Source organism: Teleopsis dalmanni, chromosome 2 (assembly GCF_002237135.1).
Source record: "Teleopsis dalmanni isolate 2A chromosome 2, ASM223713v2, whole genome shotgun sequence".
Lineage (NCBI taxonomy): Eukaryota > Metazoa > Arthropoda > Insecta > Diptera > Diopsidae > Teleopsis > Teleopsis dalmanni.
This window is the reverse complement of record NC_051847.1, coordinates 216801159-216827806: the sequence shown is the minus strand read 5'-3', so window position 1 is coordinate 216827806 and position 26648 is coordinate 216801159. Positions and strand designations below refer to the sequence as shown.

The 26648-nt window shown below is 30.9% G+C and overlaps 1 protein-coding gene across 1 annotated transcript in view; it reads right to left on the bottom strand.

Annotated features, from left to right (window-relative positions):
* Nucleotides 1-26262, bottom strand: part of LOC119676739 (dynein beta chain, ciliary-like) — a 50459-nt gene extending 24197 nt beyond the window's left edge. The window contains exons 1-16 of the mRNA XM_038087995.1: nucleotides 26116-26262; nucleotides 25202-25726; nucleotides 24617-24705; nucleotides 18400-19065; nucleotides 18028-18334; nucleotides 17622-17828; nucleotides 17047-17324; nucleotides 14671-15377; nucleotides 13775-14088; nucleotides 11910-12342; nucleotides 11512-11723; nucleotides 5420-5593; nucleotides 4960-5334; nucleotides 4718-4891; nucleotides 4312-4584; nucleotides 2844-2873 (exon numbers count right to left, since the gene is read on the bottom strand). Coding sequence (XP_037943923.1) covers nucleotides 2844-2873; nucleotides 4312-4584; nucleotides 4718-4891; nucleotides 4960-5334; nucleotides 5420-5593; nucleotides 11512-11723; nucleotides 11910-12342; nucleotides 13775-14088; nucleotides 14671-15377; nucleotides 17047-17324; nucleotides 17622-17828; nucleotides 18028-18334; nucleotides 18400-19065; nucleotides 24617-24705; nucleotides 25202-25726; nucleotides 26116-26262 — 4911 coding nt within the window. The remainder of the gene's footprint in view (nucleotides 1-2843; nucleotides 2874-4311; nucleotides 4585-4717; nucleotides 4892-4959; nucleotides 5335-5419; nucleotides 5594-11511; nucleotides 11724-11909; nucleotides 12343-13774; nucleotides 14089-14670; nucleotides 15378-17046; nucleotides 17325-17621; nucleotides 17829-18027; nucleotides 18335-18399; nucleotides 19066-24616; nucleotides 24706-25201; nucleotides 25727-26115) is intronic.
* Nucleotides 26263-26648: the final 386 nt, after the last annotated feature.

Genomic DNA, 26648 nt, shown 5'->3' with positions numbered 1-26648 from the left:
ATTATGTAAAACTAAAATTTATATGTAGATGAATATCGATACATATTGTATTCTCAGTTAAATGCGGTACACGTTGCGTATGAGTGATTATTTTTTAATGTACGAATTTAAGAAACAATTTTACAATTAATCGATTGTGAAAATATTTTCTTTTTAGTTCGATTTACAATATTACCTGATTTTAAATTAAAGTATAATTATAAAAAAATAAATATAAAATGCAAAAGCAAATTTTAAATGCCTTAAAATTATAAGAGAAAATAAATATAAGTTTGTTTGTTTTATTCAAATAAGGACTATCATTCAGTTTATATACATATGTATAGTAATTAATATTGAATAAGCTCACAGAAATTCAATATTTGCAAATAACATCACAAATATTTTTGTTGTAGTTATTTATCTACTTCTTTTGATATCTCTGCGTATTGTTACATCGTATTCATATATCAATAGCCAACTTGGCTTATTGATTAACTGCAAATAGCAGTAAAATAACTGCAAATAAGACGATAAAACAAGATATAAATTTTTGCATTACAGGGTATTAGTAAGCTGATGTAATAATAGTTTGCAAATATATAGTATAACTGACTAAGTTCCTTCAATATTTTAAGATAAAAGCATAAAAGCATTTACTTCACTTTAGAGCTCAAAGCTATTTATTTCAGTTAAAACATATATACAATTACTTAAATAACTGCATAATATACCCTGTACATTTAATAATCATACTCAATGCAACTTAATGCTGCCCTTTCAACCAACAATCCTATTGATTGGCATATGTTGGTGCAATCTACTCGTATCTCTTATCTTGCATCCTTTGTGGGAGGACAAATAGAGATAAGTACGTTGAAATGTTTAAGTTTATGTTGACCAGATAATAATTAATACAACAACAGTAATAACAACAGTAAAGTACCAACAACAGCAATAATAGCAACAACAGCAATAACAACAACAGCATCAACTATACGAGTACCAACTTTGAGTATCTTAGCAATAGCAATAATTTTGATGTAATACCAACATGTGCATCTTGTTGGCAAATTGTCTTTATTTCAAAACCCAACACAAATTTATCAATTATTTGTTAATATTGAAACTTATCTATACATAAAATACAAAGCATTAGTTCTAAATTGTTATATGAGCATGCTGTGAGTATCTCTATCTGTAGGTATCAGTATCTGTATCTGTATCTGTATCTGTATCTGTGGGTTCACTTACTGTAACACATGCACATTATTTTATTTTATTTCATAAATTCTCTAATAGTAATAAAACAGAATTTTGATTATTTTCAACAACATTACATAAAGTTTAGTAGCTTATGGTGTGCGATTAAAGGACAGACATCCCACAAATTATAGATGCATAATAATCCAACCATTGTGTGTAATATTGAGATATAGTACATGTAACATAAGAGCTATATATGGTTATTTATAGATACGTAGTAATATTTACTCGTGTAATATGGTATATGAGAATTTTATTTTCTATATTGTTCTGTTTAAAATTAATATTAAATGCATTTTAAGCACCTGTAAAATACTCGTATTTTCCGCATGTGCAAATTATATTAGTTATGCCAAAATAATTTATTGCTATATTTAAATTTTAATTAACTTCGCTTTAGGAAAAATTAATTATAAATTTAATAAAATACTTTTATTGAAATTTTACTTGTTTATTGTTCAATTCAAAAGTTCAATTAAAGTAATTTTAGCATAAAATATATTGGTAATTTGATCCTATTATATTGAAGAAAATCGATATTATTAATTAAAATGTAATGTAATATAAAACTCTTTTTTTTTTTAATTATTATATGTATAAATAATTATTTAAACTAATTTATCACATATTTAAAAGCACATAATATGAAAATTTATTTTTATAATTAAAATTATTTGAAGTAAATACACTGTAAACAGTTAATTAAATTAAATATATTAAACATGTATTATTAAATATTTATGTATTTCATTTTTTTGCAACAGAAGATTTAATTAAATTTTTTCATAGATAATTTCATACTTAACCCGTAATAAGTATAAAATTTTATTGACTCCACGCAGTAGATTTTGGTTGGATCCTTTCAAAAGTTGTTAAAAATACTAGCAAAGCATTTTTTAAAGCAAGTTTTCGATGTATATGAAGAGCATGTATCTACAGGTGCCAGTGCCAATAAATTGATTTGCAAAATTTCGTTCCAATAACTTTTTGATTGAAGAGATCACTTTCTAAAAGTTTAGTTGAAGTTTATACTACACTATGTGTAGTAAGGCTTTATTTCCTGAGATAGTTGAGACTATCTATAACATCATAGGCTCAATATCAAAGTTCTAAACATTAACTGTGGATTTAATTTTATTTAACATATGTTAATATATAATTTATATAAGAATGTGTTATTACGTATACGAATAGGTTTAATTATTTTTTATATGAGTAATATATATTTTCCATAACTTTATATCTGTTAACTATTAACTATTTATTTTTATTGTTCTATTAACTATAACAATTTAGCTTTATTGAATCTGTATAATTCAGATTTTTATTTACCATGATTTGTCAGCAGATTTTGGTAAACTTCCATATTTTGAATAACTTTTTTTATATATCAATTTATCAATACATCAATATAAGTTAGTTATCTAAAGATTTTGGTTTCAATGTGCAAATTTCTACATGCAAAACCCTAATTAAAAGCATTCAATTTTTAATACATAATAGCAAATGATAATAATATTATATTAACATTAGCAATATTTTTTGTTTAAGATCTAGATGCACTACTATATATAACATAGACAAGTAAAACATCTTACCAAATAATCCGATTTATATTGTTTTGTCATCTGAAAGACATAATTTAATATTACATAAATATATATAATATATAGTAATATAAATATTTCGATCGACTACATATAAATAAAAAATTAAGAAAACTATCATATATATAATTTCATTGAACATAAGAAAGGCATTAGTAGAGAAATTATTTTCATTTTTAATATATAATACATGTCTTTGTAATCAATCTTTAACTAAAAGAAGGTAGTTCCCAACTGTCGACTGTTCTAAGTTTTAAGAGCAATAAAAATTCTAAATCTAAATCTACAAAAAAGTTTGCAGGTTACTATTGCCAAAGCAAATGCATACTACATCACAATTACCTCTAAGTAACTAGAAGCTACCCATTTGAATTGGGTTGATGTTCTGTTTGGATCTATAAGGCAGTTAATCAATATCCTACATGTGAATTATATAGAAATCAAAAGGGTTCAAACTTTTCGAGCATTTGATTAAATTAATATGTTTCTGTTAGATGGTACATATATGCTTGCATAGATGGTGCAGCATTCTTAGTACCAAAGCTATGAGCTGTAAAAGGTTGTACTTATTTGGGAGAATGGAAAACTGAGTCACTTTTGGCACTAAAAATTTAAATAATGTTTACGTACTCTTATGTCTTTTCAGTTTTTAAGTTTACTCAGTTTCAAAAAACATTATATTAATATCAATATTTCTAGAGTAAATCTACAGTCATCTGCAGGGTTCTGTTATAGCAAACATATTAAATACATAGAATAAAGAAAAAATTCTAGAAAATACAATAATATATACATATATGTAATACATATACATATATTATATATACATATATGTAAGATAATTTATAGTATAATATAAATACAAAATAGTTATTTAGATATAATTGTAATTGAAAATACACAACAGTTATTTAGATATAATTAAATTGAAAAAGAAATCCACTATTCGACCGCTATCACTTTACAACTTCACTTTCAACTTCTCTGTTCGGACGCTTACCTTCGACTGACTGCTGCTGTCTTTCCATTCTCCCTCCTTCGCATACTGCTGACACAGTGATGCCACCTTTTTACATATATAGCATATATATTTGTTTAAAAATTATAGATCTATCCTGATTTATTAAATATGCTTCTTTTTTTATCTTTGAATTTTTTTTCAAATTAATTAATTGATTTTCTAGTTTATAATATTATAAAAGTATATAATATGTTCTATTACCTTTTTTTTACTATTTTTCTCGATTTTCTCCTACATTTGTTGGAAAAAAATTGGTGCTACATCTTTCATACTCATTTAGTAGATTTCGATATAAACGCTTTACGTCTACATTAAAGCCCAACCTTAAATTCATATTCTGTATCATTGATTTTTGAAAATTACTTAAGTATAGTTCACTTAAATTCGAATTGTATCCAAGACTCGTGTAATGGAAACATGGGAATAATAAAAATTTACCTTTGTCAACTGCATCAGACCCATCCAGTGTCTTTCTGTAATAGCAGGATTTTGCAGTTCAGTGATTGCGCGCAATGAAGCAACTAAATCCTTGAGCACGCCCACAATATACGTGTATGGCTCCCAATCTCGGATGCTCTTGTCAAGTGTACGTAAATCGCGTGTAAATTTTTTACACTCAGCATCGACTTCATCAGTGTCGATGGCTTGCCAAGGTGTTGCATGCCAGTCAATAATGCAGGATTCAATGACGCATACAAAATCCCACAATTGCTGCACAGTTGTGCGAGAAAAAAATCAGAAAAAAATAAAAATAAGAAATCGTTATATTAAAAAAGTCAAAATCATAAATGTAAGTTATGAGTAAAAAATAAAAAAAAAATAAATAAAATTGCCTTGCCAGCACCTTAACGCGTTTCAGCTCAGCTGCGCACAACTGCAAAGGGGTTTCATCCGGTAAATTAATGTCAAGCAGCTTAGCGCAGCGTATATACCGCCGGTTGATTGCGGCAAAGTGAAATAACTGCTGTGAGGTTCTGTCACAAAGTGCATAAATAGCACCGCAGGGAACGCGGAAAAACTGCAAAGTAGTTAGTTAATTAAAGTTGCTCATTTGGCTGTTAAAGCCGCTCTCAGGCAGGCGCTTACCGGTAAACGTTGGAACTTTTTCGCATATACTTGCACTTGGCAATTAAAGATTAAAATCATTGCTGCAACGCGGGTTTGCTGGTAAGTACGCGCCTGCTGTAAAGCCTCAAATTTGGCAGTTGCATCCTCTTTGAGTTGCTTCCATTTCATGGGTAGAAGCTCTATGCTCTTTACTAGTTCCATACCAAACTCAACATTGTAGGTTTTGAGTAGTGATATGATGTCCTTCAGTGGCTTGAATATATTGTCAGCATAAGCGCTGCGCTGTTTAATCTGAGCCATTATGTCTAGTATGCGTAGCAGTAATGCGAAATCTTCAGGTGTGATTTCCAGTTGCAGAATATTCTCGCCATGTTTGATAAAGGTTGTAAGCTCCTGTTTAATTTTTAGAAATAATCAAAATCAAAAATATTCTCTTATATTAATTTAAATTTATTTGTTTTAAATGGATTATTTCTACCTCTAGTGTTTGTTGCACGTATACCAAAAGCCGCTGCTTAAACAAATGCGACCATTTGCAGGCGTGATTAAGCAAGGCATACTTAAGCGGATTTATATCGATTGCCAACCAAGCATCCACACAGTGACAGCTTAACTGGTCAATTTCTTCATGTAGGTCATTATAACGTTCAATCTGAAATATAATCAAGGATTTTTTATATTTGGAAACTATAAAATAAAACATATATTTAGTGTTTGAAAACAAACAAAAATTAATTTTTTGATGAAAATAATATTGTTTGTTGATTGGTGGTATTCACCTCAATTCATTAAACAGCTTAAAATCTATAAATAATTAAATTTATAGCAAAATAAACACAAATATTAACAACACACAAATAACATTATTAAAATGTATGTTCGCCTCGTGCATTAATACGCGAGTTCATGGTTCAAAATTGACTAAACCTGTCATACTTGTAGTTCAAAAATTATACACAGACAATTAAACCAATAGATGCACCACCACTGACAATAGATATTTTGTGGTATTCGAAATAGTTAATTTATCAAAAATTAAATGATTAGATTTAAATATTTCTTCACTATTGCTCATGTTTCTACTTTTTCCATCAATTAAGAAGTTATATGCAAACATAGAACTTCAACTAGTACCGAAGGAATCATTTCAAAGGGGTGTTGATAATTATGGACAGGACAATGAAATCAATAGATGCTTCCAAAGACCACTGATGATATATATCTTTATCAAATCTGACCAAAACTTTTATGATCTACTAAATTAATCAATAGATCCAGAATCTAATCTTTGGATTCGAAGATTTTTTTCGCTATTATACCCTTTTCTATATATATCGTTATATCGTTATATATAAATATACAACTTCAAGTAGGATCGTGAAATTTCATAGCGGCATTTATTGGTGTAAAATCTCGATACGTATGCTGAGAACGTCTCAGCGTCACCTCAGTTTCACAGCAGGTAAATATGTAAAACTAATGTTTAATATCTATTCACATCTACCCTCTTTTCTGTTGAAAAATAGATTTGACGGAAAATATAGTTTATAAATAGATATGATAATAAACTCTTAATTTGTTAAAAGTAGTTTTAAAGATCAATAGTAGATAATAATATAAAGTGAAATTTTTTAAGATTTATTTAATTTTGAAATTTTTCAAACTCTTTCTAAATTTTGCATTCTTCTTAATCCTAAGACAGTTATAATATATGGATCACATCCTTTATGTTATGTGTAAATTAATTAATATAAAATCTTTTTCAATGATTTTCTTACTTTAACTATACAAGTCGGCACCACAGTATCACGTGTGCTCTCATCAAATGTAACAGCATCCAACCTCAACACTGTGACCAATAAAGCCAATGATTTCCACAGAGTTTTGGTCAAAGTATGCAGCTGAGCTACTTCAAGTCAATTTATCTAATATTTATATAACTGGATTCATATTTGGCTAGTGTTCCTTTTTTCTTGTTTTGTAAGAACTTAATTTATGTGTTAATTTCGTCCGTTCTATGCATGCGAGTCACATAAATTTCTCACATATTTACACCCAAAAACATTTGAATTAAGAATTTATGCCGCACAGAAATACATTGACCAATTGGTCTCTTCAAATTGGGCACACAAAAAACCAATAATTTTCCTCAACATCCGTTGCGGGCTAATAAATGTGAAATACTTTAATTTCCGCCAGTACGTATCTGTAATTTTGTGGCTTTTCTTAAATATTCGCAAATCTGTTGTGCAAAAAGTGTCTTGTGTTTTTTTGGTGTGGAACAAGATTTGCTATGAACGGAAAGCCTGGCTCTTAATTTTAATATCTTCGCATATGTACTACACAGCTGGGGTTCCAGTTTACAGCAATTGTCTATCATAAATAAAATTGTTTTTCATGTCCTTTTATGTTTTCTTATTACCAACATTTAGTTAATACTTTCATTTTTGGTTCTATGTTAGTTGCGATTCCCTACTGTACAATTCTTATAAATATCCACACGTTTTCTTAAAGAATTTATTTAAGTGAATATTGTTTTGCCCTACGTTGCAAAGAGTGAGTTCATTTAGGTGTGATATGTCTTCAGTACAACAATGTCTATGAGGACAAAATATACTATGGAAAATATATAAATTTGAATGGAAAATATTTAATGATTATAGCAGATACTATATTTTTTTGATGCCAGGAGCTACAGAAGCTTGAAAGTCACTATAGTTTTACATAGAAAAAAAATGTCCATTCAGATAACAATATAAACCATTTTTATTGCAATTAATAATTCAAAAGGATTTTTAAAAGATTGAGTTATACTAAAAGCTTACACACGTAATATAATACAAAAGGAACAAGGACATTACATTTAGAATACTACAGTGTACTGTATGGTTGCACCATGTCCCGGATTATTCAAGTTAATATTGTCCAAATGATTTTCAAGGAACAAGAAATTTTTAATTATAATCTTACAGTTGAAAGTGAAGTAGATCTACTGTCGATTTCTTAAGTTAACCTTGCGTGCATGATTTTTAAGGATCACAGAATTCTAAATTAGAATGTCATAGTGGAAAAGTGAAATCGGTATTTGTTGGATATATCAAGTTAATCTTGCATATATGATTTCTGAAGTCTTGATGGTTTATTTACATAACTGTTATTATATAGACATAGGAGATATAGGAGATTAAATTTTGACAATAAAATATATATATAATAAAATATATATAGATATAATATATAATTGTTAGTATTGTGGAAAAGGTTTATAGTTTTAATTTAAATATCATTTGGTTTTATCCAAAATCTTTAAACAGTACATATTTATGTAAGATAACGGTTTATGTCAATTTTTACATTTAAAACCTCTCTAATTTGCTCTTAAATTAAAAAAAAAACCAAATAGCCAAATAAACAAAAATTTAAAGCGAAATAAAATTAATATAGACAAAAAATAGAACGAAAATCAACAAAATATTTGACAGCTAAACGGTATTACTAGATGTTAAGTCTGTTAAAATGCATTCAAGAATATTGAGCAATTGTCTATTGCATTTCAATTAACAAGAGTGGATCTCTGTACACAAATAACACGAAGGTGGAGAAGATAAAGAATATGAGGAAGACAAAAGAGGTTATGCCCCTTTCCAAACGAGAAGACCAAAGAATGAACTATACAATGAATTATATTTAAGATATTTCATATTATAGTTAGTGAAAAAAGTTACGTTCTCGAAAGAATACTAATCTATAAACGACTGAAGGAATTGTTAAGGCCAATGTCACACTACGAGTTTCTTCACATCTCGAAGACACTCTTAAATAGACTTGTTGCATTGAGCAGAGAGCATGTGAATGAGTTTGCATGTGAGTTTCGAAGTTTCTGGTAGAGCATGGTAAGCTTAAGTTATATATAAATGAAATCAGTCTTTCAGATATTATATGTGAAGGTTAAAGACAGAGCAGCAGTAGGCTTAGCTATGTTGAAAACGGACTTATTGCCCTAAACAACATATGGAATAAAATAAAAAATTGTTAAATGTTTATTATAGTCTGTGTAAAAAATTGGTGATAGTATTATAGAACTCTAACACCAAGCTGTTTGGTATTACCCTACTCAATAATAATAATAACAATAACACTACTCTTATAAAATAGAAAACAGTCACCAAAACTAATTTTTACAATAGTCTTCTCCTTATATATATAAAAATCTGCACTTGAATTTTGATATTAAATCATACAAAGCAAACATCTTAGAGGTCGACTTGTCCCAATGTAGTGTCAATATCAACAAATGCTTATAATAACACTAAAGATCGAACTATTAAGAAACTTTTATAAGCAATAAAAATTAAACCGAAAAGTTTTAATGCTTTTCATTTCACATTAAAATTATTTTAAATGACAACTTAATAACTTCTTAAGCTTGTATACAGCAATTGTGTAAGCTATTATTCAACTTGGCCCCTCCATCCCAACGCAATTCCCTGAATAATAAAACTTTGGTCATGTGCTTCAAGTTCAAATAAACTTTGATATATAAACCAATTTCTTAACTCAAATTGGCTAAAACCTCAGACCAAAAACCGAATGCTTTCAAAAATAATACGTGTTCTTACATGTGCACAGCACAGATTTCCATCTGCCTTCGAGAAGAAAAATAATAAAAGGGAAATCACAGCCTTTGGCAAATAAAAATAACCGACTAAAAAAAGAGTAGAAGCGGAAAATATTCCTTCTACCCTTCTACCCTTTGTTGCCAATATGGCTAGGGTTAAGATAATGTGGCAATTTTTTGCTTAAACGTTGTGCATTTATCAAACGTTATTGGTCCCATGGGCTCGGGATGCAAGTATTGTGCACGCATATTTCTTTATGTCATTTACGTATGTGCCACAGAAGTTGACTGACCACACAAATTGGTTTGAGTTTATGGGAGAATTAAAGGAATTTGGGGTTAAGCAACCAAATAATACGGGGTTAGGGATGTGAGTGGAAGCTTTGTATATGTGTTCCTTGTAGATATAAAAAAAATTTCTGAATAACTAAAATCTTTGGTATGGCCGATATAATCGAAGTCATTTCAACAATGTGTGAAGTTAAAAAATATATCGGCTTTCATATTGATGAAGTATACATATCAATGATGTATATATACATTTATACATGGAAAATGCATGTAAGTAGTAGTTATAATATATTACAGAGGAAATTTACAAGTAATTTAGTTAATGTCTGTGTAATTTCATTTCTCCTGTAGGAATTGGGTCAATAATATTAGGTACGCTTAATTTAAATAGCAAAATAATTACAAAATAATAAGATTGAGTAGGTATTAATTATTAACAATAGTAAACTTTGTCATATGTTATTAATCGAGTCACATTTTATAGAAGCGTAACCAGTAATATAGTTGATGTCATTCAGTGGATATGATATTACTCATATATTTATGAGTACGCTCCTTTCTCTCATAAAAATGTTGGAGAAACAGAACAGAAAGGATTACTGGGGTAATCTAGCAGGTTTAACATAATCCAAATCACTTACTGGTACTTATAACAATAGGAGATACCAAGATTGCATGGACTCATCAAAAGTAAAACTTTGATTGTGAAAAAGGTGGATAGTTTTAGTTTGACGATCGTACGAGACTTCTAAAAATACAAATTTTCCAACTTTAAAATTTTTGAGATTTTATGAGAAGAATCTTATAAATTACTGCATTATGGAATCACAACAGGACACTGTAAACTAAAATACCATCTTACTTCTTCTTCTTCTTCTTGAGTTAGTGCTATTACGCACTTTTACTCTATAATGGCTGGGGGGCTAATCTCTACCCCACACTAGGCTTTAACTAGGCTAAGAAATCATATCATTTATTTGTCTTTTAGTTGATGACGGACCTTATATCAGCATATCTTCCTGAGAGTCCAGAAGTGGACTTGAGGATTGTTAGGGCGGGGTTATGTAGCGTATCAACTTTAGTGAATAATTTTAAAGCTCTGTCTCTGATATATAATACCATCTTACGACACTTATAAAAATTGAGATTTCCGAACTTCAAAATGTTTGAGAGTTTATTATACAAATCTTATAAATTATTGCATTATTATTCCGCATAAACTGATTTTGATATTTAAATGTTAATAAATTTAATAAATAATAATATTAATTCAGTTGATTATATTATTTATTAATTTATAATATTAATTATTAATGTATTAATAATTGTGCATTAACTATGGTAGCTTAAGTACTATAAAGTAGTAATATATTCAGTTGGGTGGATCGTTCCGGAGTAGAGCGATCGGAAGACTTTAATAGATTTTGCCTGTTTTATTTTGCAATTTAATTCTTCATCCCAAAGGCAATTTTTACGCACTATTAGATTATGAAAAGTTTTTTCGAATCACTATATCACTTCAGCTTAGTTTATATTGAGGATATCTGATTTATTTAGTACGTCAATAAAATATTACGATATTCTTAAAAATCTTAAAATTATATTCTCAAAATTTATTTAAAGAAATTAATTTAATATTCGCTTAGTGATAATCTACTCACTTCCTTTTTAAAAGCTTCTAAAATTGCATATCCCCTTCCGATATTATCATTTTCATATGCCACATTCAAAACTGCATTCAGTACTTCGTCCTTTTGCTGTGTCCACAGAAATGCGTACCTATTGAAATTGCTAGCATAAGCAAGTGCCTTTCGCATGGTTTCAGACAAAGTTTTTCTTATGCCAGCATTTAGCATATGCAATTCCTCAAGTTCTGCAAACAAAAAAGGAGAATGAAAGGACTCACAGAAAACTTAACAGCAATGAAAAATTATGTAGCGTCATGTGAAAAATTACTTTTACATGGAAAAATTTATTTTCCAAGAGTAGTGAACATAAAAAACTTATATCCAAAAGAAAAACAAAGGAAAAATAAAAAAAATTTGGTAGGAAAATGCACCTTTTGCGGTTGTTGCGGCTGCCATGTTAAATATTTTTTTGGTTTTCGTTTTTGCGGCGTCTGCACGTATTCTTCCCTCAGCAGCCACCTCTCCCGACTCAGCCAACGTTGATGTAGCGGCAGGAGCGGCAGTAGTAGCATCGATGTCATCATCTTCAGCAGGTGGAGCTGTCAGCGCGTTGTCACCAACAATTCGTGGTATGCAGTTGCATGTCTGGTTAATGTCTTGCAGCAGTTGCTCGACAATTTGTTGAAAATTATTTTCTGCACTCACTTCAAAGGAAGGCGAAAAACGTATTTCGGTCTCTACCAATTCCAGTTTCACCTCAAACAGTGGCGGCGGTACAATGTTCGTCAGCGCCGCATTGCTCATTGTGGTATTAAGTGGTTTTGTTTGGAGCAGTTTACGCGGCAACTGGTAAAAGTTTAGTTGCTTCTGTAGTTCATTTGCTTTTCGTCTTTTTCCACTACCATTAGTTGTTGTTGTTGCCGCTGCTACTGCTGCTGCTGATAGTGTTGTTGCTGCTATTTTTGTTGCTGTTGTCGTCATCGTTGTAGCTCCTGTCATTTCGTTGTGTAAATACTCCAAACTGCAGACGCGTGCAACGTGGCGTATGAGTAATACAAAAATTAAATGGAGTACACCTTAAGTGACGACTGAGTACGTAATTATGTATACGAGTGTGCGATGAGGATTTTTGCATGCAAGCTTGACAAAAGGCGTGCCTATGAAATGCAATATAACAATTGCACCCACCCAACTTACCGTTTTGCACTTCGGTGTGTTCAGTGCAATTTAGTTGTATTTGCTTGTCAAGTGTTTTTCTTTCTGGTTTATTAATGTGTTTCATTTTATTCGTTCTTGTTGTGATGTTGTAATGTTGTTGATTAGTTGTGAGTTAGTTTGAATGACACTCTTGCATGTTACCAATGCATGCATGTCAAACAATTCATTTGAGTGTTTTAAAATGATTCAGTCATGCACAATTAAAGTTGAGAATTTATATTTCACAAAAAAATGCTTCAGATTTTATTTTTAATAAGTTAAGTGGCAAATAATCACGAATCAGCTTTTAAAATAACAATAAATGTGATCATAGTAATGTTGGTGCTAATAAGGATGTTGCTTTTAATGGTTTTAATAATGATGTGATGATAAGGTGAAGCTGTTGATTGCAAGCACGAATTTAAGCAAGTATGCTATATTCACACATAACTTAAATCTACTTAGCTGACTTAACAAATAAGGAGACAATGATATTGATAATTATGATGATGATGATGTTAATGATGAGAGTGAAATTGTTAATTCAAAGCAAGATTTTAAGTAAATTCACACATATTCACATATAGCTCAAATTTACTTAACAAACTTACTTAAATCTACTTAGCTGACTTAACAAATAAGGAGATAATGATATTGATAACTATGATGATGATGATGTTAATGATGGGAGTGAAGTTGTTAATTCAAAGCAAGATTTTAAGTAAATTCACACATATTCACACATAGCTCAAATCTACTTAACAAACTTAAGTGTTAAGGAGAATTTAAATACGTTAAAAAAAATAGCATTGGTAATATAAAATTACTTTATGTTGATGAAATGAACATCTGTTGTAACTAAATATTTTTTTCTTTTAACTAAAGCAGTGTTTAATTTTATTAAAAGCTTTTTGTTAAAAGCACCTGATTTTCATAGCATGACGCACTTCTCTACAAATGATTTCATCCACAGTTATTAAGTAATTTTTGTATTTACTTCGCTGTTCAGGTGTAGCCTTACACAAAAGCTGCAAAAACAAAAGGGAAAATTGATTAAAAATTATGAATATCGAACGTTGTGAAACGAAAAGTGCCTCACCTGCTTGACACTTAAGTCTTCACCATTTTCCTTAAAATCTTCCTCGTCATAATTGAAATATAAATAAAAATTTGCTACCAATAAACGATTGAGTAGAATTTTTGTATCTTCACACTGAATAAGACGAGTTCGTAAGCGTTCCTGTTGATGTCGCAAATCAAGCATATTTCTTCCGTACAGACTACGTTGATGAAGTGGTTCGTTACTCCAGTGCCTTATGCTGGAGAGTATGGAATTGATATTGGCTTGTGCTTGTTGCAAACGTTGATAAAGTTTTTCAGTGCTCTTGTAAATTTTATTTACCAATGTTGGATCTACAATTTAAGATTATGCTTTCAAAATATTAAGTCTTTCAAAATATTAATAAAAATATTTAAATCTTTGGGATTATATTTTATTCTCAGGATGAAAGCATGAAAGTAACAATATAGAGTCACTCTATTCTGCTCTCAATATGTTAACACTGTAGTTAGAGGATTTTCAAATTGCAGAGCTGGGCATGCTCAAAAAAATATGCTATAACCATATACTAGTTAAGTGGAACTAATAATTTTATTAAATAAATTTAAGCTTATGTAATGAAGAAGATTTGAAAACCAACAAGTGGTATGGATAAGAATATCCTGATAAGAATATGTTTGCAAACATTTCCTCTCTCAATAACTATTTATGACATCAATACTGTTTAATGACATCTTTTCTCTTTAGTGCTTGTGCATATAATGATTGATTGAACCTCTGGGAATAAATTTTGGGAAATTGGTAATAATTTATTTTCAAATAATTTCATAAAAATAGATCTGTATTACTTTTAGTCCTCATATATTAAAAATTTAGGTGTAATAGGTACAAGCAATTGCCATTACACATTCTCAGTGTAGAAGTTTGTCACTTACCGTATAAGTTCCATGTCATCGAATTGCATGCAGCATCAATGCATTCATCAATTGCATTAATGTCGGTGCGTATCAGTTGCAGTTCAACGCTTGAACCCACACTCGCACGTATGCCATCGTAGAACTCTGAAATTTTGATTAGTTTGATTTTACGCGACCAGAACTCATCACGCCTTGCATACAAATCAAGCAACGTTTGTGGTAAATGCGATGCTGTAATTTGGTGTTCTTCAGCAAATTCCCCAGTAGCTGTTGTCTCCGCGGGTATGCCTAAGTCTGTTGCCGTATCTGTCGAGCCAACACTAATACCAGCAGTTATATGTGTGTTCTCACAAACAGTTTTCGATATTTTGCCTCCGTCCCTGTGCGTTTTGGAGTGGTGTATTGTTTGCAAATATTTTCCCTCCTTGAGTAATGCGAACAGTTCGTGTGAGAAATTCATTTCCAGCGCCTTTATAATGCTGTCATTTTCATTCGAATCATCGATACGCTTTACTGCATTCAATTGGTTGCCTTCATTTGTGGTGTTTTGTTTGATATTTTTGCGTAACATCACCGGCGCATTCAATCCTTTGGCAATGCGTTTGTCAATTGTTTGTTTCCAATTGTGCCAAATTTTCAATTGCAAATTGCTAAGCTTTGTTGTCAAAATGTCACAACGTGAGGTGAGTTGAACAAACCTTGGTTCCAGGACATTATTGACAACTCTGTTACAGGATTTAAGCAAAAATTAAAAATGTTTAAAGTTTTTTAAATATATTGCAATTATATCGAAAAGCAGATATTTATTTAAATTTAATTGATTTAGTATTACTCTCAAATCAAAGCTGTATAAAGAAATTCATCAGATTTGATGGCAACATGTGTTCTATACCCGTGTATGTGTATAGATGGACATGCGGGACGATGTCGATTTTCTATCTAGATACATATAGTATGTACTGACGGTTTGAAAATAGGTAATGGTGTAGGTAATGGGATTTGTATAAATGTATATGTTATAGGCTTCCTAATCACTGCAGTGTTTTCTAGATGGAAGTCATCGTTAAAAGGCATAACAAGCTATAGTTTGTCTGGAAATGCATGGTACATTGAATTTGTGCTATGAAATAGTTAGTATAAGGACTATCAAATAGTCCTTAAATACAATCCAATTTATATCCGAATGAGTCTAAATTGCCATTTATATCTCTGAATAAGATGTCAACGTAATTTAACATTTCCTTAATTTGGGGTTATTAACGGTAATTGCAAGGCAGACAAGTTAACCAGACAAAATGTATCAGGTAATCATCATAAAGGTTGAAGGTATACAGCAGTCATCATTTAAATACTTATAATCTTTCTATATGGAGGACTTTAATAGAAGGTGGAAAGATTCAACGATATGCAGGCTTTTGTATTCAAGTTGACCGCTTTCTATAAAGAAAAAATTTAGCAATCCCATTGATATGCTTGTAAAGATATTAGTTTTGTGATAGGTTTAATAACGGGTCACAGCCGTTTAGAGAATCATGCTAGTAAATTCAATCTCCCACTTCCCACCAGGGAGGATGATGAAAGCACCACACAGCTGGTTTGTTACTGCCAAGCGAATAAGTGACAGCGATTGACTTTGTTAGGGGCTTAGTTTGCTGCGAATTTCAGCTATGGCGGGATTTCCCTTTAAAGTGCATTTTAGGCTTGGTGGTTTATAAACCTTTAAGTTCAGTAATATTATTGATCAATAGCCATAAGTGGATTCTTAGAATCGCCGACATAGCCTAACTTTACCTAGATATGCCGGATTTGAATGTGCTTATTTTAAGATTGGACGCTGACTGATAGACCTGATATGTTTTGGTCAGACCAAAACATGGTTATCATTTTCAAAGCGGAAAAACAGTAAGTTGATAGTTAGTCCTCGGCAAAGCACGTCAAGGTAACGAAAGACGTCAAAAAAAGAACTTGGACAGAACCTATTTTCTACATTTATAATATAGATTTTTATATATTTACTTAGTTTAATATATTTTAAAAACTTCAGTATATAATTTCGGTATATAAGTATTTATTGTCCGCCTACAATTTTCGTCTTTGTTATTCATAGTCGCCTTGATATATTGCTCTAGTTTTAACAAGAAATTAGTGATCTTATAAAATAAATTGAATATTTTTTCTTAAATAAACGTTAACATATTGCATATGTGAAAAGAAATCAAATCTAATATGCACTTATGGAAAACTTCTACTTATATTTCTTTAAAAATCTGTGCATCTGCTTACATACTTCAAATAAATGAGGTTATGTGTATGAGAAAATTCTTTTTATGCATCAGCAGTACACATATATTTTTCAATCATATTAATATTATCTCTAGTGTCTTCAATACTCACAGTTTTTTGATGAATTTATTTAAGTCATGTGTTGTAAGGATATCGCAATGCAGCAAATGCTGTTCCAACCACAGTACTGCGCCTGCCATGGGTGGGAAATTGCAATTTATTGGTATGGCTGTCAAGCCCTGATATTCATATGCTAACAGCACTTCACACACAATCATTTCAATCTGCTGCAACTCTTCTCCAAAGACTTTCAAGATGTGTGGCAATACAACCTGCAATTCAGGTTGAATTGTCTGTCGATGCAGAATGTTGCCGAACATCAAAGTTAGCTGCAAATGCTTCTATTTTAGTATAAAGGCTTGAATGAATGGATGCAATTGGATTTGCTGTCAGTGTAGTGAAGAATTTGTATGCTTGTTAGAAGGAGGCTTTGAATTTATAATCGAAATAGTTAAATGTGTACTAAAAGTAAGTTTAATTTAATTTTAATTGAATTGCTTAGTGGTAATAAATAAAGGAACTGTTTGCAAGGAGCTAAAATGTTAAGGTGTATAGAATTCGAAAATTACAGTTTCTGCACTGAAAATTGATTTACTTGATATAGTAATTTTTCATAAGTGTATTACCTTTATTAATTGCTCCCAATTATTACAGTCTTGAAATGCATTTATCAATATTGTCGCCAATTTTCTTTCCAGCACTTCCATGCGTATAAAGAAAATGCGCTGCCTTTGTTTAAAAGAGTTTTTTTTCAAGTTTTGCATCTTTTGTTCCGTGAAATCAATATCAACATTATTCCACTCCTCAAAAAGTAACTTAAAGTCGTTATAAGTCTATAATATTAAATAATAATTTATATTAATAATAAATATACATACATAATAGTATAATAATAAGTAGATTCATGTCAATTATAATAAATATGAGTAGCTAAGTTTGAGGGTAACTCTAAGACGAACTCTACGTAGACTAATTATGGGTCCGTTTCGTTACCCTATTGCTTATAAATATATTTATTTACAGTCACTGCACCTGCTTTACACGTTCTGTAAGTATTTTGCCGCGTAAGCCCCCAATTTCCAATTTTTCCAAATTTTGAAAAGTAACTGCAGCCTCAAAAATTTTTCGCATGTCCTCGAGCTGGGCCAGAAAACCATTGAGTGACTGTCCAAAAACATCCTCATTCGAAAATCGCCACAATTGCTGCTTATAATTACGTATGGGCAAAGTCAAAGTGCTGTCTACTAAATTTTGTGCTGCTACTAGGGCAGTTGCAGGCAATGCGGGTAGAATCGTCTGATTGCTTGCATATTTTTCCTTATACATCAGCATTTTTTCTCTAAAATTATTTCAAAAAAAGAAATGCATTTCAAAAAATCATATTTTCGCATGAGTTCCACTCACTTGAAAGACTCTAGCACTTCAATAGTTTTGCTTATTTTCATTAGACCATCATCAGCATCAGCGCGGAATAATATTGAAATCTCCAAATCCTCAGTGGCGCGATGTACTAGTAAATTGCATATGGAACGTAGAAGTACAGTCATACGCTGTGTCGTGCGATAATAACGTGCGTTTATCCAAACTAAATGCAATACATGGACCAGTGGTGCTATCAGTTCTTGTGCATTGATAAAATTTACTGCATTAAAGGTGGCTGTCTGCCTTAACAATGGCTGAAGCCACAATGAGTTATCTTCTGCTTCGTGCCAAGCACTTACAAGCTCCTTGAATATCCTTGTGTAGCAAGCATAATAAGCCGAGTCAATACTCTCCAGTATGTAGGCGAGTGACTTGTGCGTTGGTGCACGCAACTGTTCGTATATATCTTGTAGATTTAATTTGCGATTAGACCAGAATGTGATTTCATGCGTTGGCAATGAAACAATTGTGATTTTGTTGTTGCCACTTGCAGCATTTAATCTCGTTGCGACACCAATGTTGCTTGTTTGTGTGGCAGCAACGCATTCAGACTTCTCATAGATTATCTCATGAATTTGTGTTGTCCAATTGATGAACATTTCTTCGAGTACGTTACGAAATTTCAATTCCATTGCGGTTGATAAATTGCTGAAAGTTTACAAAAGTTTCTCTGAATGGAATCTATTCACTTCCTACGACTATTCCCTGTGCTTGGAGAAAATTCAATGATTTAGTATGGTTTTGTATTTTCTAGTGCATACATGAATTGCTTTGATTTGTTCGTTCAGAAACTGTAGTGTTTTTAGTTGATTAGAAAGTTAAGATGTCTTGTAAAGGAAGTTTCGTAATTTCTTGTTTTTCCTTTTTTCTTCTTTCTTTCATTTCTTTTCTTTTCTATTTAATTACGACGTACATTCTAAGTAAAAAGAATTATGCTTAATAAATATTTAGTGATTGGATGAAGGAAAGTATGGTTTTGTCAGGTGAAATAAATATACTACTACATACTACCAACATATACATATTTTCACAATCAAAAGACTTTTGAAATTACTAGAATTTAAGATAACTAATCTAATTGCATATATAAAGCATAAATCTTTAAATAGGTTTGGTTTGGCCGTAGTGTTCTTTTAAGGATCGATAAGAGCTTATTATTCCATTCCACTATTCTAAAACAGTCGAAAGGTTTATGACTATCCGAAACTTTTAATACAAGTTAAAAAGCACTTTAAGGAAACCTTTTCTAAGCTTAGAGTGAACCTCTAGAAAGTGAGTCGCAGGGTTGTTTAATCTTTGTCACTACGACTCTTTAATGTTAAAAAAGAATAAAGTATAAAGATTTGCTAAAATAATCATATTGAAACTTTTCATTTCTGTCTCATAGATAACTGAGAGCGGTACGATTGTCACATGACAGTTATAAGTTTCAGATAAATAAACCCGTGGAACTCGCTTTATTTCACATTAATAAAATGTAAAATCTCTTTACAGCTTATATTGATGATATTAGAAAGAGATTTCAAGAGAAGAGGCTTTATGGTGAATATATATATCTTTTAACAAGTTTCAGACAGTAACAGAGCAAAATAAAATAATACGCATAGATATAATAGTATTAATTGGAAGCAGCCTTTATCGGTAGCTATTCGCACCCATGAGATAGTCAGTATTCCTGATGTTACGACCATTGTATTGGACAGCCACGAGCAAAGACTAAATAGTTAACCAGTTCTTTCGTGATTCTTGGTCGACGATAGCATACGTTTACTTTGACAAGTCTGCTTTTGTGTTATTTTTGATTCATCAATACAATAAATTTTGTACATAATCCCAAAACTTAAGGATTAACTAAAGGAGACCTAATCGGTTGCTACGCGTATTCAGGAGACAGTCTTCCGTCAGTAAGGCAGTTATGGTGGGCATTAACCAGCAAAGCGTCCCTCAGTGTAGGGGACGATATTCTAGGTGGAGCTTAGGCTGATCTTTTTGTCATTTTTGGTTTGCGTGTTCAAAATATATTGTAACTGAAATTGAAAGAATACCCACATTAAAGGTAAATAATGTAATGCACTATTTCAGGTCAATATTTTGGCTTTGTAATTGCTTGACTCAGCTTTGTTTCACCATTGACTGTCTCGATATTTCAATTAAATATATACGACACATCGATGAAAGTTGAGTTACTGTGAAATTATAAGCGTGTAGTCGATATAATCGAAGCTTGGTAATCACCAAAAAAGTTAATACTTTAACTATTGATTAATAAGATGAATGGTAGCTACTTTCGATAAAAAAACTTTGCAATAATCCGTTATTTGGAAGCATAATTTTAGGTTCAATTTCACATTCATCTTAACTCTTAAGGCACTTGCTTAGAATCACTGTGCACAAGTTCAATCTCTTTTGTGGTAGTGTTGATTAAAGAAGTTGTGATCAAGTAGCGGAGATATAAAACTACAAGTGATACTGGAAAGAGTGTTCAGAATATAGTTTAATTTTAAAGATGGTGTTTTGCTTACTCTTTTAGAGATGTGAAGTCTTTTAGAGTGTGAAGTCTAAATCCATCAGAAGAGCTTGCTGTTGAAGCCGAAGTTCAGTTGACAGCTAAACGAGCTTAAGTTAGTACTTAAGTTCAAGTCCTACACAGAGTTTTTATTTTTAATTACAATATGTATTTTTTTGCACTTTTTAACTTTATTTAAAGACAAAAATTTTTAAGTTTAAGCGCTTTCTTTAAGTTTTTGTACCTAAAAGTTCATATCAAACATAAATAGACAAAAAATGAGGTTCTCTTTACATTGCACTGCAACTACTCCTACTTATACGTACTTACATATTTAAGGATAAAAATTGTATTTAATACTATGGAATTCCTTTTTGGTGGTTTTGAGTAAACTTTTGATATTAAATTTTCTATTGCAGTAGTCCTTAGCTTTTTTTTGTTAAATAAAAGGAAAATGTTATGTGCAAGTATGATTTGAGGTTTTTATTTAATTTCCGGCATTTATACAAGAGTTACGCAAGTTTGCGTAAAAGTTAAATTGTGTGGTTGTGTTAGTTAAATTTACATTTCTGCTTATATTCACATCAGAATTTTGTATTTCGTAATTCGCATTTAAGAATTTTCAGAACTTTTTTCTTAGTCAGCTCAGCTCAACCCAACCACTGGCAGGGCCACTTAAAATTCCTGCAGTTGCACTAAACGCTGAGGTTCATGGTCGCATGGATGCAATGTGACAAGAGCTGAAACTTTATTTCAATCCTTTTTATTATGTATTACGAGTACAAAAAATAAGTTAAGCTGAAATTTATGAGGAAGTGTTTACTTTGCTGAAATTTATAGCGAATTTATGTTAAAATTTGTAGAAATTAAATTTTCCGCTTTTAATATTTTCCATAGAAAAAGAATAATCGAGTATCTTTAAATTAAATTTTTTAAATGGAATTTTTTAATACTTTTCAGTACTGCTTTTTTACGCAATCAATTGATTTTAGCCTGAATCACTTTAAGCTACTCATTATTAAAGTTTTTTTTTTGCACTACAAATAGTTACAACCAAATTTTTGTAAACTTCAGCTCTAAAAGAATTTATGTAAAAAAAAATAGAAAAAATTATACGAGTTTATTAACTTTTATTTATGCATAAAAAGTTGGGCGCGGAAGATAAAATTTTGCAGATTCATGCAAAAAAGTTCGAAATTTCCGCTTTCTCATTCAGTTTTGTGTACTCATAGACAGAAACTCAAACGCCCACATCGTCACTTAAATGCCAAACAGAAACAAAAGATTTTAGTAAGATTAAAATTAGTGAAAAATGATAGCATTGTTGTTTTTTTTGCCTGCTCTATAAAATTTTCCATGTTTTTGGTTTAGTCTACATATCTATTATATACATTAAATCTCTATACTTTTTTAATTTTTGAAAGGTGGAAAACACCAAAAGCCTTTGCTTGTGACTTCAGTTCAATAAGTTCATGTACTGAGAATGAGTTATAAATAAAATTACTGCCAACGGTGTATATAGGACCGATATCTCAAATTATCACTTAAGAATAGATAGATGATTTTTGTAGATTTAATATTCATACATATCTATTATACAAATTAAATCCAAATACTTTTTGATTTTTTGAAAGCCTCTGCTTGTAGAATGAGTTATAAATAAAATTACTGCCAACGGTGTATATAGAACGGATATCTCAAATTAGTACTTAAGAATAGACAGATGATTTTTGTAGATTTAATATTCATACATATCTATTACATTATACAAATTAAATCCATATACTTTTTGATTTTTTGAAAGCCTCTGCTTATAGAATGAGTTATAAAAAAACATTACTGCCAACGGTGTATATAGGACCGATATCTCAAATTAGTACTTAAGAATAGACAGACGATTTTTGTAGATTTAATATTCAGCAAGTTGAAGCCCTTTAAGGGGTTTTGTGGTAAGTGCGAAAAAATCAAAATACTTTCTGTCAACTAATAAATCTCCTGAGTATAAGTTCGGAACTGTGAAAGATATTGTTTATTTAGTTTACTTGGGAGACAGAATAAGCTTCGAAAATGTGTTCACTTTAGATATTGAGTAAAGAATCATTCTTACCAATTGATGTGTCGCATACATACTATGCGGCTCTATGCCCCACTAGGGGAAATGGATACTAAGAAGAAGAATACATAATATAAACAAATACATACGTTACTCATTTCGTGTGTGGACCACTTGAGAAAAGTATTATTCACACATTCTAAAGCCACACTATATACGCAACAGCATTAATTGCTGATCTTGTAATAATGAATTCAAGCACTTTGAAGCAGCTCTAAGGAGCAGAAGCATTCAAGATGTCTGAGCAACAACGTTTAAAGATTAATCTAGATTAAGAAATAAATCGCTCTAGCGACAGTAAAACATCAATCTCGTTTTAGAAGTCCTTATAATACTTGTTCTGGCGTACGGTATAAGAGTTTGGGGAATAACCAACAGTGATGAAAAGCATATCTATTGTCCCGTACGATTTAGTAACGATTATCGAACTAGATACTGGCTTGGTTATATCGTATGAATGGAAGAATATGTTTCAACTAGAAAAGTGTTTGATTCGGTACTCGCTGGTGAAAAACTTCGTAGAGGATATTTGCAATATCCAAGAAATGCCCAGATGACAAACGATATGAAGCCATTCGATACTATAGGCCGGAAATAGTAAAGTACTGATCGAGCTGGCTGAAGCAGTCTCCTGGAAGCGGTCAAGGGCGAATTATATTTGTAATGGCTAAGTAAGTAAGCAAGTAAGCATTTTTTAAACCTAACTTTTAAGTAAGTGTAAACAGATTAATAAGAATCAAGGAAGATGTTGGATATAATAAAGGTGAGTTACCTTCAAGCTAAAAGTAGAATCCATGGCAAAAATTTTAGAAGACAGAGTTATAGATAGAAATAAAAAATAAAAATATTCGTTATGTATGTATATTCAATACTGAAGTTGAGGTGGTAAGTTTTTAATATTAATGTAGTTTCTCCTTAATCTTGATTTCATCTGATTTTCATTTAATAGGTTCGCAATACGCCGGATAATATTTCTGCAGTTATCGCAGTTAAAATTAATAAATGCATTTCAAAGCTATTCTTCCTTTCAATAGATCTGGTGAGAGAAAATTAAATTTTCTTTTCCCTTCTATGTCGACCGCTGAACTTTTAGAATATATGATTTTGTATAGACAAACTGTGTCTTTGTGGTTGTTATCTGATTAAGGTTTGATATATTTGGTAAGATCAAAGCTTTATGAAACTTCATCTTTTTCTGGTCACACGTAGCTGAAGGAAGGGTTGATGAAATGTGAGCTGACGGTATTCTTTTTGCAATATTAAAATATTCTGCTTTGGGCAATATTTACATAAAGAAAAAAGTTGAAACAAAGAATGTACATCCATACATTCGGAAATTTCATTTTATTTTGATAAATAATACATAACCATAATGTAATACCGGGGTGTTCGCTAAGAATCTGATATTGCTAATGAGCGGTCACCTTCTTTGTTAACCGGTAATCCTTACGCAGTAATGGTATAATATTTTAGTTTTTGTTGTATAAGACAGATCTGTGATTTTTTATAGTCTATGATGTGTTATGATAGTGACTAACAAAAAAGTGAATGATTACTTGTTGTTATTGATAAAGGCTTACCCTTGTTGAACTTCTGCTGTGACTTCTTCAATCACTGTCGGTGAAATCAATAAGGATAAAATAGTGCGATTATTGGTTTTACCTTTTATCTGTTAAGTGTAAAGAAAAAATTATCTATGGTAAAAATTATTAGAGAACGAAAAATTAATTTCAATTGAAAATAATATTTTTTATAGATGAGAAATTAAGTTCATCAACGTTTATTTGGATGTGGCAAAGAACTTTATTGAAACAGTCCAAAATTTATACTAAAAGCGATAAGTAGTGTTGTGGGTGAAGCGTATAATTGGAATTGCAAAAAAGAAAATATAAATAAATAACAACAAAAGAAACATGAAAAAGTAAACAAGAAACAATTGGAAAAGTTTTGCCAATTAGGAAGAATAGACAAAAGACTGCGTGCACAATTAAGATACACAGTTACAGGCAATTAGATTAATGTTAGTTTATAAAAGATACACAAATAATTATGCACATAAATATACAATAGATAAGCTTGGAAAACGTACATTAACTTATGAATGTATGTATATTTCAAACATATAGCACATATCTATTATATAGTATATTGAGTATATTGCGAACCTCATTCAGAGTATTGCGTACGTCTTTCATGCGCGTCTCCAAATCCTTGCAAACAATTTTTGGTAATAATTTTCGATTGAATGGATTTTGTAGCATTGGTTGGAATACATCATCGAAGAGTATTGCTAAAGTTTCAATTTTGCTGTGCACCGGAAAATCACCATACATAATTTCGGTACCGAAATTTGTGACTGTCAGTGGTACGCCCAATTGACGACGGGCAAAATACGCACATTTGCCGCGTGGTACACCATCCAAAGTTGAGAAGCTACTCGAAGGTGGCGGTAAGGGAATGAGTAAGGCTGTTGCTGCTGCCACGGCTGCTGTGGTAATTGCTGTCGCTTCCACTAATTCCGAAGTTGCCGCTGCTGTTGAAGTTGTTGCTACTGTGTTGGTGGTATGTTGCACGGCGTAGTTGAAATACAAGTCGTTCATAGAATTTTTCGGTATCAAATGTCCGCCTGGACTGAGTGTCATAACTAGTATTCGACGTTGGTTATTATTTAGCCAATCCAAAACAATGTGCTGGAAAATTGTAATGACAAAAGTATGCCATTAGTTGGGTTGAGTATTTCTTTGTATTTCATAGCATTGGTCTCGTTTAAAGGATATTAATTATTTAATGGAATTTTGTGATATTATAGAAATAGAGTTGTCTTATTTGTTCTTAGTAATTCTTTTAAATATAATATAAATGAGTAAAAATAATAACTTCAATTATTATGTATCATAGTTAGTTGCATTTAATACTGATTAAAAATATTATTCATTGCTTTGCAATAAATTAATTTTTAAATTTTATATAAAAAATAATACAATTTACAGTTTATTAAACACTGGAAAATGTGGTTTATTTTAATTATTATTGAAGTCCAAGTAACGGATTCTCAAGTAATGCCATTACTCCAACTCACCCGAAATTCATCTGTGACCATCATTTTATGCCATTTATCCTGTTTTAAACGCATTGTGGTTATTGTGAATGCACATACCCTATCCAAACGTGGATCACTAAATTCTGCATTTCGACCAGCAATAGATATTTCTTCATCAACAGACATTATTGAAGCCGCAAGTATACTTAAAGCATTAGCACAATTAATTATAATTACGTATATAATTAATAATTAGATTTATTTAACGAATATTCAGCACTCTTTTATCCGTCAAGCACCTGCAATAAGCACAACACATAAGCAAATAAATCCTTCAAACTAAAGGATTGACCCCTAATGCGATTGTGTGCTCCTGCTGCATGGGAATGCCCTGTGGCTGCACTCATATTTACCACAGGCTACACCTATGCTTAGCACCTCTCAATATATCGATCAAACTTCAAATTTAAATTAAAAATTCGTTAAAAATGCGCATTAAAGTAAAATTAAACAAAAGAGTTTCATGAAAGTTAGTTAGTAACTCATTCAGGAAGTCAGTCGTTCAGTCAATC